This window comes from Amborella trichopoda, chromosome 10 (assembly GCF_054954075.1).
Source record: "Amborella trichopoda isolate Santa Cruz 75 chromosome 10, AtrichopodaSantaCruz75HAP2 v2.0, whole genome shotgun sequence".
Classification (NCBI taxonomy): Eukaryota; Viridiplantae; Streptophyta; class Magnoliopsida; order Amborellales; family Amborellaceae; genus Amborella; species Amborella trichopoda.
Genome location: NC_142345.1, coordinates 2,249,952 through 2,270,796, shown reverse-complemented (window position 1 = coordinate 2,270,796; position 20,845 = coordinate 2,249,952). Strand labels below are relative to the sequence as shown.

Genomic DNA, 20,845 nt, shown 5'->3' with positions numbered 1-20,845 from the left:
ATTTTGGTAGTTGTAAATTTTATTCCCTATTGTAAATTTATTCTCTACTGACTAGAATTGAGTTTGTTTTGTTATCAATTTTGGATATGAATAATCCATCATATTATTCTTGTTAACTTTAGTTTATTAAAAAATAAAATTATGTGTAGCTCTTGTTTTTGTAGGTTATATACCCCCAATAATATGCATACCTTCTGTTAAAATTTAATTGTAGCTCCATGAAAATAATTTCTAATAGCTTGCTAAGCTTCCACAAGTTCAAGACTAGTATTAAGATGTTGTAATGCAATGTATGAAGTGTAAATTATTACAAATTTTGTGCAGGACAAACAAAATGGGTAATAACAGAATGGGTTATTGTATTTTTGATAGAAAACTCCAATCAAGTATCGATGGGACTTTGAATTATATTGGTGGTAATGCATGTACATTTATGATTGACAGTAGCACTAGGTTAGATGACATGCAAAAATACGCAGCAGAGCGGTTCTCACTTGACATTCACTTAATATCTTTGAGGTAACCTATTCATTGAGATGATATTATTAGGATGTTGAACACCCATGAAGGTGAGAATGATGTGCTTGTCTTTGTATTTGATAGAAGTGAACGTTGGGATGGAAGTACTTCACATAATATTATGGCAGTCAAAAAGGTTAGACCCCCACAATCCTCTAATGTTTTAGTCTTTGTCTCCAAACAAAGCATTGCACCAAGGTTGCTTAGCACATCGGATAATGCACTTTCTGAGATAGGACAATAATTTGAATCTTAAAAAGATTTTCGAGAAGCCCTTAGCAAGTTTGCTATAGCAAACCATTTCAAGGGGCACCATGATTAAAGAAATACTCCCATGTGCCCCCCCACCCCCCCCCTCATAGGCCATAATGACAAGAGAATATTGATATATTATCTAATTTATGTATTTTATTTTTTATTAACTTAATATGCATTCAAAGTAATTTTCTATTTTGTTTTTCATCGTCTACTTGCAGCGATTAACATGTATAGGGATGCTACAAGCTGTGCTTAAGGGTGAAGTATTAGCAAAGGAATCAAGACATTATGTACAGGCGACCCATGATTTGCTATTAAAGAATACTCATTTGGAGACAAATGCCAAGGAGAGAGTGGAGGGAGATGGTGGAAGCGAGAGCGAGGATAGAGATGGTGGAGATAACGAAAGCGAGAGCGATGAGACAGATAGTGAAGATGAGGAAAGCGAGACTGAGGAGAGAGATGGTGGAGATGAGGAAAGAGAGAGCGAGACCGATGACGAAAATAAGAGGAGAATGAAGAACAAAAATGACAAAAGCAACCAGATTCAAGTTGTGCCGGCCTTGCATGAAGAATCAAGGTGGAATTTGCGATCATGAAGAGAGGGAGATGTCCAGGCGGAACTGACTAGGGAGGAACCCGATGTAAAGGGAAAGGGTATTTGCAAGCTGGCCAAACATATTGATGAAGCGAAAACATTGATTGACATGCATTTTTTTAGATGATACTCGAATATGTAATTTGAAAAGTCACTAATGCAAGTTGCAAAGGGTATGAACCTTATTTTGAGTTGCATTTTTCAATTGATATGTATTTTTGAGTTTCTAAGAGTGAAATATCCATTCTTTTTGTACAATTGAAGCTACTCTATCATAACAGCTAACTAATGAAATGTCTCATTCTAATAGATTTTTAAACTTTGAAGTGACATGTCTTCTTCTCACTGTTCGAATTGTTGAATGCTAGTTGGGTGGCTGAGACACTTTCCCACGGTTACTTTTGTTCTTGAAATTTTTTTTATTTCTCCTGGATGATACTATTCAAGGAGCACCTTGAGACTTTAGGAATGGATGTGGATTATATTTATGTGAACATGTGATTTTTCATTTTTCTTTTTATTTTGACATGAAATAATATTCTTGATGATGATGTGTAGTTGTGGTTTTGTATACTTAGATTGATGTCCGGTATAATGCTGATACCAGTTTTCAAACATCAAGTACATTTGCTATGCTTTATTACCTAAAATATGAAACATGAAACATGAAACATGTTCCATTAACTAGGAAACATAGCTTTGGGGCAGTCTGGTGGTTTTGGGGGGCAGTCTGGCAATTTTGGAGGGCGGTCAGACGATTTTGGGGGGCAATTTGACGATTTTGGAGGGCAGTTCGACGATTTTGGGGGGAGGTCCAGGGATTTTGGGGGGCGTTCTGGTGATTTTGGGGGGTAGTCCGGCATTTAAGGTCATTGGAATTGCCCCGGTACCACGTTCTGAGGGGCAGTCCGGTGTTTAATGTCACTGGAACTGCTCGGTTCAACGTTTTGAGGGCAGTCCAACAGTTTGGAAGGGCAGTTCGGTGTTTTCGAGGGGTAGTTTGGCGTTTAGTGTCATTGGAACTGCCCCTAGTCCAGCATTATGATGGGCAGTCCGACAATAAGGAAGGTCAGTTCGGCATTTTCAAGGGGCAGTCCGGCGTTTTCAAGGGGCAGTCCAATTTTTAGTGTCACTGAAACTGCCCCGATCTGACGTTATGAGGGCCAGTTCGATGTTTGAGAGGGGCAATCTGGTGTTTAGTATCACTGGAACTGCCCCGGTCCGGGGTTATGAGGCCAGTCCGACAATGAGGAAGGGTAGTCCGGCGTTTTCATGGTCCAGTCTGACATTCAATGTCACTAGAATTGCCCCGATCTAGCAGTTTGAGAGGTCAGTCCGGTATTTTGAAGGGGTAGTCCGGCGTTCAGTGTCACTAGAACTACCCCGATCCGGCGTTCTGAGGGGCGGTCTAGCGGTTAGAGAGGCTAGTCTGGCATTTGTATATGGCAGTCCGGGGATTTTTTATGTTGACTGAAGCTCTAGCGTTTTACAAATGCAATCCGGTAATTATGGAGTTATGAGAGGGTGATCTGGCATTCGTAACCTCGGTCCGGCATTTCTTTTTATTGGACCTAAAAATGAGTTTTTAAATTACGGGAAAGGTATATTCGTCAAGAAAAAAAGTTCACTTTTTGTATTAGGGGGGTATTTGCTAAGAAACATAGTTTTGGAGAAAAAGTTGTTAGAAAAGCTAAGGTGGGGGGTAAGTTGAATGAATAGGTGATTTTGGGGGGTTATGCAGTTTTCCCTAATAGAAAAACATTTATGAAAAAATAGAAAAAATGGCTTTCCCCAAGTGCGGTTAAAGCCCACCAAGGTCTTTGTAATGATGTGTTTCTCATCCTCCTCATGCTCCCGTAGGAGGAGTCTTAAGGTTACTTGTTTGAGCCAAATAGCATGATAATTACTGTTACATTAAGAGACCATTTATTTTTATTAGAGGGAGGTCATAATTATTTGTACTCCTTAAATCCGATAGTTTAGGTATGTCATAAAGTTCAAGAATTTTTTTTTGAATATAGAGTCTACTCAATGACACTCTTACCATTATCAATTTGTAACCCAAATTAGGTTGAGGATGGGTGTTGAATGGTGAAAATGATCATGTGAGACCGTAAAATCTTTTGACAAATTTGAGGGTGAATTGAAGTAGGTTACTTTTTGTCTCTTCTTTTAAATACAATAACCATGCATTTTGTTACATTATTGTGGTTTTAGAAGGTTTCTCTCCTCTCTTGGGGGTAGTTATGAAAGTGGCTAACAAAGTCGTCTAAGGTACATCACATAAATATGGGAAACTATAACATGTCAACAAAAAGAAAAAGGCAAACTATTAATTAAAGGGTCAAATTATTTTAAAAACTAATTAAGGTGGTCAAAATATCCTTACATTAGGAGCGTTGCTTTTTAATTTTGATACCTCCTTAAAATATAGTCAAGAATGACCTAATTGTTGATGTTTAGAATTAGGAGTATCAGATAAGAAAGGGCATTTCGATAATTTAGTGACACTTAATGGCCCACGTTAAATAATAAATATGTCTCTAATTATCCAGGGTTAGCAACATTGAACAAGGGTTTGCAATGAAAAATGTGAGTTCTCTGCCAGTACTCCATAATAACCAGGAGTATTATCATCAATTGGTAGCTTCATGTCCTTATCTATCTTGGAATAACTACGGGTGTTATTGTCATATAACTTAAGTTATTTAAGTGGACAAATTACAAAAAATGCTTTTGCTCTTTTAATAGTGCATTTCAAGATTCCTCAATTTGAAGAAGGGCATGTTAGTTACTTTTAACTATGTTTTTAAAGAGGTGCATGAGTGAAATAAAATTTAAAAAGCAACACTTGTAATGTTAAATGGGGACCACCTTAATGACTTTATAAGGTGATTTGGACATTTGATTGATATTTTACCTTTTTTGGGTTAGTATTGCTTCACAAGCTGTAGATCAAGAGTACCATTTGGTTTGAAAATTATATATATATATATATATATATATATATATAAAATAAAAGTTCAATCTACTAGCTAACATCTACCGTACATGCTTAATGGGCCAATCCAATAGTTAATATTATATTTTATATTTAATTTTTAATTTTTTTTATACATTTAAATTACTTGAAATTTGAGTGGTTATTCTTTAAAATTCGGATAATCTAATAAAATATAAAAAAAACAATTAGTGGAAAATAAATTAATCAAAATGCCCTTGAACCTTTCAAAAGTGGTTTGAATAATTTATTTTTTATAAATTATTTTTAAATATTTTTATTAGGTGCATCTTGATGAGAAGAATAAATACATCAAATTTCATGTGATTTGGATTTATAAAAAAAATATTAAAATCACATTACAAAATAAGATCGCAAATGTCAAATCGGTCCAAATTTTTGCGCTTACACTATTTTATGAACCCATTGGCTAACATGATATTTTTCATATATACATATAGGAGTCACTGTCGTACGCCTATACGCCCATATGCGAAAGATCCAGATTGAATCTGAACCATTATGTGGTCGATCTGAACTCACGGATGTCCGATAGTATTTGAATATTAAATTTTTTTTTTTTACAAATCCAAATCACTTGAAATTTTATGTGTGTGTTATTCTCATCAATGTGCACCTAATAAAAATATAAAAAATAATAATTTGTAAAAAAACGTTAATCAAAATAGCCCTCAAATCTTTTTGAGGGTATTTTGGTTAATTTATTTTATGTAATTTTTTTTTTGATATTTTTTGTAGATTTTTCTATTTTTGAAGAACACACGTCTAAAATTTCAAGTGTTTTGGATTTGTAGAAAAAAAATTAAAATTCAAACACTATATGACATCCATGATCATCAGATCGGCCCAAATTGAGTCTGAGCCATGGACGTTTACTATAGTAGTACGCATCTGGACGCACAACATCTTTTCCTTATATATATATATATATATATATATATATATACACATTAGCATTTCTCATAACTACTTTGACGGCTGACCAAAATCTACCATTCAAAGGTTGGATCTTTTTCCACATTTGAAGTAATTTGCCAAAATGCCTTCACGTCTCTATTTTGGATAAGATCCAGCTATTAGAAACATGATCCAACAGTTACGAGATTTCTTACTAATTTTGTTATGTATTCATCAAGGTTTTCTTGGCTCACTTTTAGTCTGAAATGTTTTCATTTGACATTGGCAATATCACCCTAATTAATGGACAAGAGTTTTTTTTTCTTTTTCTTTTTCTTTATATACATTTTGATTAAAACAAAGGGCAACCTAGTATTTCACAACCGACAGAGCAGCTTAGAAAGTGGCCACAGTGATTAAAAAGTACCTAAATATTTTAGAGTTAAGGTGAGTGAAGTTTCAAGGAAAAAGGGTAGATTGTTTGCATCATTTAAATATTTCTATAGGAAAATGCTTCATTTACCCAACCTTTTACTCTTATTATTTATTTATTCACCATTTAATTGTGTTGATCATTTAAACATTTTTAGGATATTTTTCCCTTCCCATACCTTGTACTCATAGTATTTGTTTACGTAGTATATAATTTTCAATTCCATTTATTTTAGGGAAGTTTATCAAAATGCTCATTAAAGATGGAGTATTTATTATTTTGCCCATTTGCAACTATTCTACCTCAAGGCGAGTATTTTCTTATGGCTATTATGAAATTTAATCAAAAGATATGGGTAAAGTGTTAAATTGTTCGCTCTATCTTAAACTAATAAATTCCCTTTTATTTTTTCAATAAATAATTTCCTTTTATTGTATATCAGGGGAAACTACCACATAGGCTCATGGGTATGGCTCGGTTTAGGCCTGATGGCCCATATTGAAGTTCACATCAGTGAAGTTGCATGTTAGAATATTTTTTGAAGACAGTAGGGCTATGATGGACTATAATTTTAGTTCTAATAAAAGTTTATTTTTAGTTTTTAATCTTTTTGAGGGAAGTACGATGGAACCCAAATTTTATAACTTTTTTTTCCCTTAAAAATAAGAGTCTCGTGAACCCAGATTTTAAATACATGTGCACGTCATTTAGGCACTCCAAATAAGAATTAAAAGAATTATACACACAAAAAATATGAGCCCATATGTATCCGTTATTTTCAGTAAGGAAAATATATAAAATGAAACCATTTACTTTTGATACAAAAAGGTCACAATAATTACTAATTGTTGAGGATATGTTAGTGCTTAGGCACACTATCCAAAATAATTTTTTTTGAATATCATGGCGTACTATCTAAAAAGAAAAGTGACATCTTTGTACCAATAATAAATAGTCTCATAGTATATAATCCCTTTTGGGTTGGGTTGGGTCTGGGTCCGGCTACATGAGAAAATGATATGGGAACCAGACCCGACCCAAAAATTAAAATATCTATGCATTTAACCATATTTAAATATATTTCGTTAATTAGGACCCAAAAAATATTATCGGACCCAGATCAGATCTACCCCTTGGATCCCAGGTCAGGTCCGGGTCCACTGCCACCCATTTCCCGATCGTATTACATGCCTATAATGTTCTATGACTGCGGCCTCACAAAATCATCATCTCAATAAAGTACTCTTCAGATTCATTAGTTCCTATATGGGATAGATAACTTTTCACGTGATAGTGCTGAATTCAGTGACTATAGTGCAACCAAGAGGGACACAGTAAATAACCTTCTATTGCTTGTGATTATTGTGAATCACTTGCTCCTCTTTGTCATTTTGATTTTATTGTTTTGGGCAGTTCACCTGGTTTATAGCCTTCTACTTCTGGTGAATCACTTGCTCCTCTTTATCAGTCTGATTTTACTTTTTTGAGCAATTCACCTGGCATCCCATATGCTGGCAAGTTACCAGAGTTAGAGGACCTAGTCATTATGGCTTCTTGACTTAGCTGGTTGTGTTGAGTTTGGTTGATCAGTGATGACCCGGCGATGGGTTACTACCCTGATCGTGTGCTCCATCGCTTTGGCTACATCAAGGACGTTCCCCTAAGGAACATGGTTCTACGTTAGGAATACCTTCCTAGTGAAATGAACATTTATATTAGGAAAATGATTTGACAGTGCTACAGCCCTATCAAAACAAGTAAAACCTCACCTCATAACTCATCAAAAATTGCAATTCAAGCCTTAGAAAACCTTGACACCAATCATCTTGGCTTAAACATTGTGGTCGTGAAAAAACAAACATTGTGGTTGTGAAATAACAAAAAAAAAAAAGATTTCAAACTCTAAAAGCAATGTAAAATGTAACAAATTATCTAAAGGAAAAAGTTTTTATAAAGTTCAACCTTAAAATATAGATTAAGGTGTATCCAAAAAATCCATCATAAAAGGTTGTTTTGATCTTTTTTTCTTTTGTCTTGAAAATAATGTATCTTGCAACACATTATCTAGATGGTCCACTTTCAAGATTTTCATGTGTTTATAGATTTACTTGATTTGAACTATTTTTGGGGTTTAAAATTTTATAATTAGAGATCAAAATAAATTATCAAGCCATCCCAAGAATTTTTTATACCAAAAATAATATTTATACTAAAAATTATATTTATACTAAAAGTTATATTTACACTAAAAATTATATTTATACTAAAAATTATATTTATACCAAAAGTATATTTATACTAAAAATAAGTATTAATGGATCCACAAGATCTTTACCATTTTTTGAGTTTCAATATTCATTGTTGGGGTTGGAAATTGATTTTAGAGCCATGATAGAGATTTTCATTGCCAAAAGTGCTATCCAGATCAGAATTTAAGGTAAGGTTTTTTTTTTTTCATAAAACCTAAGCCCTCGTCCTTTATATTATAGTATTAGTGAAGTTGTAAGATAATGCCCAATTCCATCACTATAGTATCTCCTATTGAGAATGAATATTCATATCATAGTGTTAGTAATGTTGGGGTTTTGTTGTAGTGTATCTATTGCTTGGGACTTTGAGGTTTTGTTATACTATTGTATTACAAATATTGGAGTTTGATGACTAAGGTCCAGCCCAAGAATAATTGTCATATATATATATATATATATATATATATATATATATATATATATATATATATATATATATATATATATATATATATATTGGACAAAGATGGGATTAGCCCACTAGCTCATATAAACATATGAGCTCCAACGGCTCGGATTCAATTTGGGCCGATTTGAAGATCATGAATATCACATAGTATTTGAATTTTAATTTTTTTTCTATAGACCCAAATCATTTGAAATTTTAAGTGTGTGTTCTTCTCATCAAGTTTCATCTAATAAAAATATTATAAAAAAATTATCCATGAAAAATAAAATTCAAGTGATTTAAATTTGTAGAAAAAAAACTAAAATTCAAACACTATCGGATATCTGTGGTCGTCAGATCGATCCAGAATCAATCTGGAACGTTGAGTTTTTATATTCATATGAACTAGTGGAATAATCTCATCTTTTCCCATATATATATATATATATATATATATATATATATATATATATATATATATATATATATATATATATATATATATATATATATATATATATAAAAGTGGCTTTAACGTGTGTCATGGCCCATGATAGAGAGATATATTGAGAGGAGGGAGAGTATTATAATTGATGGGGACCTTAGGGATAGAAATAAAATGTGTGTTAGAGAGAGGGTAGAGTGTGTCATTATTGATGAGAGAGAGATGTGGTAGGGCCTTTGGATGACACCAAAGTTAATGGCCAACAAGAGCCTTCACAAACACAAAGCACACACAAAGGAACATATCCACAGATAATCCCATCCACCTTTTTTTGAGAATTTTTTTCTATTTATTATTATTTTATTATTTATTTATTTTAAATTTTTTTTTCAAATGGGTCAGCCCTTTTTATTCATTTATTATTATTTATTTATTTCAAAGTTTTTTTTCTAACTAATTCGAATCAGCTAGGCTCTATTTTCTATTTATTATTATTTTATTATTTTAAAGTATTTTTCTTTTAATTGCAATCGGCTACACGAATCTTGGTCCTCCATTCTACTGTATTAAGGATCGTACACTTAGTGAGGCATAACTTGCACCTCCATTCTACTCTATTAAGGATCATACACTTAACCTCCTAAGTGGTATTGTACTGGGTTTGTACTATATATGGCCAGCCCAACTAAGTCTACTCTATCTCATCTTATTGCCAATTGGTGCTACAATTAAATTTTTTTACAGGTATTCATTTCGAGTTCTATTCATTTTTGTCTTGTCACTCATCCATCTCAACATTCTCTTCTCTGCTGCACTCATTATATAAGTAAATTATTTTTTGACCGCCCAACATTCGGCCTTATATAGCATAGCTTGTCGTGTAACTGCCCCATTGAACTTGTAGCTGCCCCATTGAACTTGCTTTAGTTTTATTGGTAGGCATCAATCACATAAAATTTAACTTCATTAACCTTTTTTTATAAAGAAAAAATTTTCATCCACATTGGTTCCATGTATCCAAAGAAAAGACCGATAACCTCCCAATATGGGACCCCACACTACTACAATTTTAAAATTAAGGCATCCAAACACAAATAAAAAACCAATCTCCCCATTTCTAAGCAAATAAAGAAAAAAATATTGCATATTTCAGTCACCGGTAAAGTCCCCATTGCCTAGGCGCAAGCCGGAGCCTTAAAATCCGGCAACCGAACAAATGCAATAGACCTCGGAGCGATCAAGATCGGTGAGTCCGAATCGATGGAGAGGGGGCTTATTGCTGGTATTTCTCCAGCTTTTGTGAGCTCCAATGGACTGCCATTCAACAACATAACTCTACTGAATATGTTGCCATTCTTTGGAGTTAGGTGGTATTCCTCTCTTTTAGAGCCTGTTTGGGACACCACGTCCTTGGCCACTTTGTCTGATGAAGAAGTGGTGAATATGTTCATGTCATTCTCCATACTCACATTGAAGGTCGTGGAGTTGCTCAAGTTGATGAAGAGAAGCATGACACCAGCCTAGAGAGAGAGAGAGAGAGAGAGAGAGAGAGAGATAGAGAGAGAGAGAGAGAGCAACATCAATAAGCATGTAAATCAGATTGATATTAGGGTTATGTTTGTTGCACATTTCAAAATAGTGGTGGTATGTAAAATTAGGGAACATTCGAAAGGATTGTAGTGTTTAAATAATTTGGGAAACACATGGATAGCATAGTTCTCGAGATTGGATTGGGTGACCTAGTCCGATTGGTACCTAGGCTTGGTTATGTCTAAACTAAAAATTTTGTTTGTTCGAAAATTGGTCAAAATTAGTGTTTGACCAGTTTTGACTATTTAGGGTATCCACTTTTCACTTGTTCGATGGTCAAATAATGTTGAAAAATGTTTTCCATTATATTATATATTTTAAACTTTTATTTTTATTATATTATTAAAATATGATACAAATTGTTGAATCAGTTTTGAATAGAGCATACCCCTTACAAATTTGGAAGGGGGGCCAATCCTAATAACTACAATAGATAGTACCTATATCATGTTTAAAAAGGAGTTGTCGTGCATTAAACAATAAAATGCCACCTCAAATGAGTATTTTAATTGAAAATTTATTATGCTTTTTATTACTTCATAGATATATACGGTATTTATTGTTTTATTTGGTTCAAGGAGGTCATAATCACTCTTATCTTTTAAATTTCAAAATGAGCGGTTTTAAAAGTGTAAATGATGAAACTTAAAGTTCAAAATAATTTTTTGAGCTGTACGACTAATCCTACATTATCCAATTTACTAAAAGTAATCGTAACATCTACATAATATTGATAAATAGTCTCATATTATACAATCCCTTATCAAAGCTATGATTGGCATAATAAATGATATAACAAAATGGCACAAGTAAACAGCATTTTTTTCGTACCTACTGCTGCACTACCTAAAAAACCTATTAATAATAAAAGACATTTTTGCAGTAAAGAGTGCCCAGAGCCAATATGCATCCCAAAGGAACACCACAGACTTAATCAGGAGGTGAGGTATCTAAATGTACTGGTTTTGCAAAGGGAATATTGGTTAAATAAAAAGAGATGAAGTATATGTGTCTTTGCAAAAATTGGAATCAACATGGCAAATACAGTAATTTGGAAAAGGCAGAGTAATACCGATTCTCCCCCAACACTATATATATATAAGTAAGTGTTGATCCATATTTTTAAAAAGTAAAGAAAAATAAAAATAATTTTAAAATATATAATATATTTCAAAAATAAATTCACAACTTTGTTTAGTCTATCTAATTAGTCAAAATTATCCGACTAGCCAAAACCGATCAGACATTGGTGTTGATTAGTTTTCAACCAAATCTAGACTATTAGTTTTTGCTTTAGACCAAACCAACCAAGGTGCTGGCCGGTTGGGTTAGGTCAGGTCATGGAAACTTTGATATAGGCCAATGGGCTCATGGTAGATATGGGTGGTGGCAATGTACCCCGACCTGTCCCCAGACCCGAGTGGTAGAACTTATCCGGGTCCGAGTATGGGTCCAAAAATTATCCGGTAGCTCGAACTCGGGTTCAAATCTTGGACCTAAGCACTATTTGGATTTGGGTCCGGTCGGATCCGGGTCCGAGTTTGATAATTTTTTTTGAGTCCCAATATATGAAATATAGTTAAATATAGTTAGATATATATATATATATTTTAACTTTTAAGTCAGGTCCTGTTCTCATCATTTTTCGGGTTTGGGTCCAAAGCCAGCCCCGACCCGTTGCCCTAATGGTACATTGTGAGCCACTTTTGACAAAAATAGCTTTCCATTGTTTTGGACACATGTATCTAGTTTGAGTGATCTGATGAAGGGGAAAACAAAATATTGGAGAATCTACCTTGTTCTTGGCACAATGAGCATATGCGCGCAGGTATGGTGCATTGTCAACCTCAACCCCAAGGACGCGTTTCCCCATCAACCGATGCCACAATAAAGCACTGAAAAAATAAAAAATAAAATTTAACTAAGTATATTTAAATAGAATTTCAAAGGAGGAGCATTGGGTGGTCCTTATGACCACAGAGAATATGTGGTCCTTGGTTCCATCTCCATTAAATCAATGAGCGATGGCGATGGAGAGAGAGATTCTATCTAACCCCATATGTCATATCATGGGCATGACCATAGATTTCCAAGGTCACGAGATCCAAACAGGCGTTCCCTCATGAACCAAGTTTTTGAATTGAATGAATTTCCCAAATTAAACATTTTTTTAAAAAATAAAAATATCAATTATGTTAATTTATCATTAAATTTTCCAAAAATATTTCTTATTTTGTCTAATAATAATTACCATATTATGTAGTAAACTTGCCTGTAAAAGTCAGGGTTGGGCACAAATGTGGTGGTGTCTAGGAGACCATAATTGCCACCGACGAGACTTTGTCTACAGTATGCTTTATGGTTGTAGCTTGATGTCATGCCGAGTTGATCCAAATACCTATTCAATCAAAAATTAATATTAATGTCCAAGAGTTTGTATAGGCATGAGAGAGAAAGAGTACATAATTTGGCAAAACATGTAAATTAGGGAGAGAGAGAGAGAGAGAGAGAGAGAAGAGGGTCACTTAAAATCTCTATTTTCTTATTTCTTATTTTTTTTATTGAAAATTAAGTAAAAGATTCATTGATATTTTAAGAGAGGAGCTTAGAATCTCACCAAAAGCTATCTATAAAGGCATTGGAAACATTGGGACCACCGCTATTGTATGCACCTCCGGCCTCACCAACCCAAGCAGCGGACCATGGCCCAAAGTCTTGTATGGTCAGTTGAATGCTTTTATATGTCTCAGCTATTTCGCTCAAATAAAATGGATCCACCATCCTATTTGGGACAATAGGATCATTGCCTATTTTCATAATTCACCATAAAATTAGTCGTCAACCGCATGACCCACTTTGAAAGTAATGAAAGTGAAGGATGAAACGAGTTTTGAGTTAAAAGAAAAAAGATAAATATTGTAATATGTATTTTTATAATTAAATATTACCAACAAAATAATATTTTGAGTATAAAATATGTTAAAATATTTTATGATCCCGCAAGGGCGAAGTCTACATCTACTCCCTATTTTAAAACATTATCTAGGTTATTTTTAGGTGCCCAAAATTTGGAGATGTAACCTCCTCAACCAACTACCAGCATAATAAAGAAAAACAAGAAATTTTATATGCGCTCTATATGCTGTCAAACTTTTGAATGGTAACGTAAAAGTGTTTAAAAACTTAAAATTTAAGAATTTTTGGATTGAAAAACTACATTTTTTTTTATAGTCACATTTAAATGTTCAAAGGTCAAATTTTCATACTTTTCTGGTGATTCAGTTGTGGATCAAGGGAAATATTCTTACATGTGAGGGAGCAAGTATACATCAGGCTCCCGTACGAGACACAACTCTATCCGACCCAACTGTAGTTTGATTTGGTATTGTAGATTTATTCAATTTGAATTATATTCAAATTTTATTTAAATTTTAAATTTTATAATTAGAGTTGAATATGGATTTTTAAGTCATTATAAAGTTTTCAACTAAAATAAATTGAAATGACCAAAACACCCTCATTGAGTCCAAAACATAAGGATGGATGAAAATATGACCAAATGGCATTAATGTGGAAATTACAATTATTTAAAGAGATACCAAAACATTATGAAAAGACAACATAATATAAAATTGGTCAAAACGCCTCGTAATTTAGGGAACTACAAAAAAGTAGAAAACTCATTAAACTACACCAAAAGTTAATTGACATTTCACTTTGGATGTGATTTGATAAATATCAAAATTCTTATATTATTTGATGGGCTATTTGAATTTTGATTTGAAGAATGATGATCTTTTTGAAATTAGATCAAATCAAATACATGGTTGGAAATTAAAAACTTTAAGCGTTAGTGATAAAATTTCCAAAAAAAACCAAAATACACAAACATGTGAGAAATGACCATTATACTCTCAATTGGATAAAATTAGTTTATTTCTGCACAAACCCAAACTGTTTCTCTCTCTTACCGGCACCAAGATTGTAGATGTGGTGTGTCAAGACATCGACGACTCCCGAGCCGGAACTCTCAAGAAGCTTAATGAACCAATCTCGATCGAAGAAACCGCCGGGGGCTAGGATCTTTGGTTGTGGCATTGAGGAGCTGTTATATAACTCAGTCACAACTTTCTTAAGGTCAATCAAGTCCTGTCCATATTGAGTAGGGTTTACACTGGCTGCAATTCCACTTCCACTGAGCTCATTACCTATGGAGAAACAAAAAATATCATAATTAAGATTAGCATTTGAGATTGCTAACTCGGGCTTGGACTTGGACTTGTCAGGGTCAGTCACAGAATTGGGACATTAGAGGTCCGACTGGACCGATTCTCCAGGTAAAACAGAAAGGACCCTTGCCCAACTCCTAGGGTTTTTCATCCTAAAATGGTGACTCGCTCATTATTGCTAATGATGCGCGAATCAACAGTTTCTACATTATGGGCTAATATCAAGAAACTAAATAGGATTTTTGCATCTTGTAAGGGTCTCCACTCCCGGGCTTGGAACATTACATAGTGGAGTGTCCTCGAGGCCCATTGTAAAGTAAATATGCACAAAATAAAAAGAGAGTATAAAAAAATTTTCAAGAAAAGTACAATCAACCCGAGAAATTTTAATGTTTGAGAAAACTTTTTCAAATTGAGTGATATTCTTTTACATGCTAGATTTTAAACTAGGGCTAATTGTGACCTTCTTGTATCAAAGTTATTATCTTATACAATCCAAACCCATAAAAAGCATCATACTTAAGATTGAGGGACTAAATTGAAATTTGACGTTTTAGATTAAGCATCAATTAGGCAAATCATCTCATTTAACAATAGGAGTGGTTCTTTTTAAATTTAAGTTCATTCGGGTATCTACTTGTAATATATGGTAAAATATGATCAAATTGCCTCTATTTAGTATTGTTAACCTTATAATATATGGTAAAAGGTTATCAAATTGTTTCTATTTAATATTGAAAACACTGAACAACCAAGGCATTTTAATAATTCAGCTCCACTTTAGTGGACCAAACAAAATGATGCAATGCCTATAGTTGTTCATAATTCAGGGTTTGCTGCATAAAACAGGGTTTACAATAAAAATTATGAGTAGTTCTATGCTACTAACCTAAACAATTCTGACCATCAAAGCGAAGGTAATTTATCTAAATAATTTAAATAGTTCTATGTTAACTTGAACAATTCAGACCATCTAAGTGAAGGTAAACTATCAAAATTTAGGGTTTTGAATATTGAACAAGGGCAATTTGGTCACTTTTAACCACAATCCTTAATCGTACATCAACGATAGCACGACTTTAAGGTTTTGTAAGAGAATTTAACATTTGATATTTTCAAATAAGTATCTTTCATGTCTTGCTTCTCTCTCAATGAGAGAAAATACTCCATCCAAGTTTTAGAAAAATGCTAATCCATATCGGAACCGGATCGGCAAACAAGCTCCTGTCATTTGGACAAGGAATCGTTGGAGTGAACAAGTTCCGGTGAGATATCAAGAACCGGCTGATTCCCTCTATGACATGGTCGGTTTTGGGCGACCGGACATTTAAAAACTTTTCCTGAACTCCTCACTCTTAGAAGAGTGATAACACGCTCTAATAAGAATTTTTGGAGTGAGAAAGTGAAGTGCTGATTACCGAATTCCCAAGAATCGATCTTTTGGGCATTGGAGATGGTGTAATTGATGAAATCACGGGCGTTGGATGAGTCCCATGGGCCAGTCCATTCAGTTTTGTTTGGATGTTGTTGCCTTCCATACAGTGCATTCAACCCAAATGTAACGAGGGCTCTGCACAAAAAATGACCATTTTAATCATGAAATAATAATAATAAGCAAACAATTGAAAAGGGGAACTGAGAAAGAGAATGATAAAAATGATAAGCAAATTTTATTTTATTTTTTTAATTTTTTTTTGCATATCTAGATTTTGATGCTCTAAGGTTGATGCAGAGTATTTTTGGAGTTGAAATCTCGGTTATCTACAACTTCAAAATCTCTTAGCATATGCACATTTCAAAAAAAAAAAACTAGGAATGAGTAAATGTAAGGTTTTGAAAAAGTTAGTTTTTGCATTGGGGGGCATCCCCTCCACTTTTTCCTTCTGACTCCTCATTATAATATGAAAAATCCATCTAAAAACAATCGAACCAACGGTCCAAATATTTTTCTTACTAGAATTATTATTTTATTTTTTAAAATTTATTCATTTTTCCACATTCATGATGTTCATGTTAGAGATTACATGTCCTTATAAATTAAGTCTTTAAATCCATCTAAAAAATATATTTATTAAGAGACCCGCATACGGGTTTGGCCGCATAAAAACCAGGTCCTTATAATATTATAATATAGCAATACTACACTATAATCATAACATATGATAGCATTATATTTTATTATAATATTATGTTATTATCATAATGTATTAATATCATATTATGTGAATATTAAAATATTGTATATTTATTATAACTATATAATTATAATATTTATGTGTATTATTATAATTATTATCATTACTATTTATTATTAATAATATTATTATTATTTTCTACTGCTATTATTGTTATTATTATCATTATTTAAAATATTTATTATTAATATTTTTATAATATTATATTAATACTATAAAATATATTATATTATTATATAATTATGATATTATCAATTAATATATATATATATATATATGTAGTATTATTAATAGTAATATTTATTACAAAACATTATCAATATTATTAATATTTGTACATTTTATTATGATAATATTACTATAATGTAATGATAATATAATATTATATTAATTAATAATAAAATCATATCATAATTATTTTAATTGTGTCGTTAATAGATAATTATATTATTTATTTATATTATTATTGTTATTATATACTATTATTTTTATTTTCTATGAAATATAGTCAATGTCATTAAGGGATCCTTTGGTTCAGGGAGGTCACAACCTGAAATCTAATGGCTTGAGTGTGTCACAAAGTTTGAGAAAAATTCTTTTGTAATTTAAGCTTGGTTAATGAAATAAATGCAACCACCCAATTTCACCTCGGTCAAGATGAATTGTGACCACCTTGTACTAAAGGTATATGGTCTCACTGTATGGTGAGAGCCTTAAAATATATTTTCATCTTTAAATATAAAATTTAAAACTTAAAAAATAGTGTAGATCGAGCACTTGAAAATTGACGGTCCAAAAATACGTTACAAGATGCACTATTTCTAAAACTTAAAATTCATTTTTTCTTCCATGTTCATGCATCTTGATGTCGAGATGATCAATTTGAGAAGAAATTTTTGAAGTGGGCTCTTTGATTGTTTAGAGCTTCTGTTCAACATAAACTTTTTCCCATTAATATTGGTATTGTTATAGTTTAATACAATAATATTATGCTTCCAAAACCTAGTTTTACAAGTAGAAGAGCCAAACAGAGAATTTGTTATATACCGGTTAATCCAGAAACTAAAGGACATCGCTCCTGCAAACCATGTTTTACAAAAAATTTGGAATGCTATCAGTTATGAAGCTAGAGAAATATGAGGCATGAACAGGTGTGTTAAGGTGTTACTGTGTTTATGAGAGAGTCAGAAAGAGAGACCCATTATCTGATAGCAAATGGTGGAGGGCATTCCATCTATCCATAGGCAGGCATCCTTTTGAGAATCCAAACAATCCATCACCCTTGATCTTGAAGTGGGGGCACTTCTTCACCTTCCCAACATGGTACACCACCTGATCTTGCAATGACCCTCCAACTCTAACCCTCAATGGATTAAAAGCTGAAAACAAAAAAGAATTCAAATACTACATCAAATTATCAACACCCCAACTTCAATTTTTCTGATAATAATTACAATTCTCTTTAAAAATTGGGTAAAAGTCAAGAAAAAAATTGAAATATAATAAAAATCAACCTACCCTTGATTGCCTTGCCAAGATTAGGATTCTCCAAGTCCTAAAAAACAAACAAATGGAAACAATAAACCCACTCTTTCTAATTTAAACACAAGATAACAATATCCCTGTCATAGATATCCATTTACTTTTCATTCATAAAAAAACACATAATGCTCTCTTCATCTAGTTATTCTCATTATATCTTTCTGTCAAAAGAAAAAAAAAAAAAAGAGGGAGAAATACTCAAAACCAATTATATTTCTCTGTCAAAAGAAAAAAAAGAAGAAGAGAAATACTTAAAACCAATCAGTCATAACAAAGTACAATCCTCTCTTTGCTTCTCACTCATTTAAAAGATAATATGATAATCTCTTTCTCTGGTTCTCCTTTTGAATCTCACTCATTTAGAAAAATAATATTATGCTTAAGAAAAAAATAAAAAACCAAAGTAATCTACAATTTCTCAATCACACAAAAACTATAACCCTCTATTTCTTCAATTTTGTACTCATCTCTCCCCAAAAAATCACTAATATAGTCGATGAAAATGATAATATGAAGCTCCCAAGATTGAGGATATACCAATTTCACCTCTCTCTCAACATTGCAGTAGCAATGGTTGATCGAAGAAAAAGTTGCCGTAATAATGATTGATCGATAAAAATCTTGTAGTTATAATGATCAATTGATGAAAACGACGGCAAGACGAAGCTTACCAGATTGAGGATACCAGCTTCAATCCATGGACATTCGCCATAGTTGCACTTATCCGAAGGCCACCAATCTAGAGTTGCGCACACAAAATTATCATCTGTATGAGCAATTGTGTTAACACTTTTAACCTTAACTAACACCTCCTCTGCAAAATTTAGAGGAACCCATGAGAGAAGAAATAGAGAGAAGAAGAAGATCCTGACAGTCATTTTGGCCTCAGCCCACAATGTTGAGTCCCTTTTCTTTAGAGAGAGACAAAATTATGAGCAATTGAGAAGAGAGAGACCCGAGCACTTGGGGAAAGTGCAAAAGGCTTTGTGTTATATATAAGATAAGATAGAACTAAATCCTCTAAATTTAACCACCCTTAATTTTAGTTAAGAGATGATAATGCACTAAAAGAATGTACATCCTGTGCTTTGTGGTGACCGGTGAGAAAAAACAAATCACAATAGATTTACATCAAGTTTGTTAACAAAGAAACCGCCCAATTGTGAAGCAAACCTCTCTCTAAAGATATTCAGTTTCTCTCTCATGGAGCGTTTTTCAGTGGGTATACTATGCTCCTGCGGGGGTATATAACGTACACTTACTCCCTCAGTCAGAAGGATTGGAAAGTTTTTCAAAATGAATTTTTAGAAACCACCAAAAATTCACTGATGTTCAAAAGAAGAAAAAATAGAAAAGAGTTTTATAACAATCTTGAGGCATTATTGTTATGGGAAAAGTTTATATAGAGCCTAAGCTCTAAATAATCAAATTAGAGCCTATTTATCTCAAAACTTTCAGTAGAAGAGGTTGTTTTGATACCCAAATATCATCAAATGACATCTCGACATCAAGATGCATGCACATGAGAAAAAAATGGATTTCAAGTTTTGAAAATAGTGCATCTTGTAACGTATTTTTGACCTGTCAATTTTCAAGTTTTCATAGTTCTGCTCAATCTACACTATTTTTGAAGCTTTAAAATTTTATAAGTAAATATGAAAAATATAATTTAAAGCTATCACAAAACTTTCCAGTATTGAAATTATATTTCTCGACATTATTTGAAAGTAGGTTTTAATTTGATTGTTTAGAGTCTCAACGCTATACAAACTGCACCCTATTTTTATTGGACGATTTTATTCAATATTTAACTATTAATTTCTTCAAGTCTATAGTGAACTTGGAAAAAAAAAATTATGGAGTTTAGCATTTGGGTTTAGGTTACATACCTCGTAAACTCCATTGGCTTTCCGGGAGAGGAGGGTTTTGCCTAACTAACTGGCTTGTTTTCGTTGGCTCATATTAAGTTTGAGTTGGACCAGAGGGAGTAAATGGACAGCATTCTCCCTAGAGAGCATGAAATCCTTAGCCTTTTTTGTTCAACTCCCTAACGATGTACGCTGTCATCATTATGGACGCTTAGAACTCATGGGGGCCTCTTTGCAATCTGGTTATTTTTGTTTTCTTTTTTTGTCATTCATTGTTATTCTCAATATCTCTCCACCATTTTCGTTGTTATTCCCCATGTTGGAAAAACCCGGTTAGATGGGAACCCGCCAATTGCCGGTTTCGGTTTCGGACAGTTTGGTGATTGGTCGATATTTTAAATATATATATATATATAAAATCTCAAAAATAAAGAATTCGATTTGTAATATATTTTTACGTTATAGTAAAAATTAGAAATTGTTTTGGTCATTAATACTCACTTTTATATTTTTCCATCTTTTTCAAAAAAAATTTAAAATATCAGTAGGCAC

The 20,845-nt window shown here is 32.8% G+C and overlaps 1 protein-coding gene across 1 annotated transcript; it reads right to left on the bottom strand.

Annotated features, from left to right (window-relative positions):
* Nucleotides 1–9,822: 9,822 nt before the first annotated feature.
* Nucleotides 9,823–19,392, bottom strand: LOC18427937 (heparanase-like protein 1). The gene is made up of 9 exons (XM_006836979.3): nucleotides 19,097–19,392; nucleotides 18,402–18,438; nucleotides 18,082–18,262; nucleotides 16,107–16,258; nucleotides 14,431–14,667; nucleotides 13,077–13,266; nucleotides 12,732–12,857; nucleotides 12,255–12,354; nucleotides 9,823–10,389 (listed from the first exon to the last, which is right to left on the bottom strand). Exons 1-9 carry the CDS (start codon nucleotides 19,301–19,303, stop codon nucleotides 10,045–10,047), a joined length of 1,575 nt encoding a protein of 524 aa, XP_006837042.1. The 5' UTR covers nucleotides 19,304–19,392; the 3' UTR covers nucleotides 9,823–10,044.
* Between the last annotated feature and the right edge of the window lie 1,453 nt (nucleotides 19,393–20,845).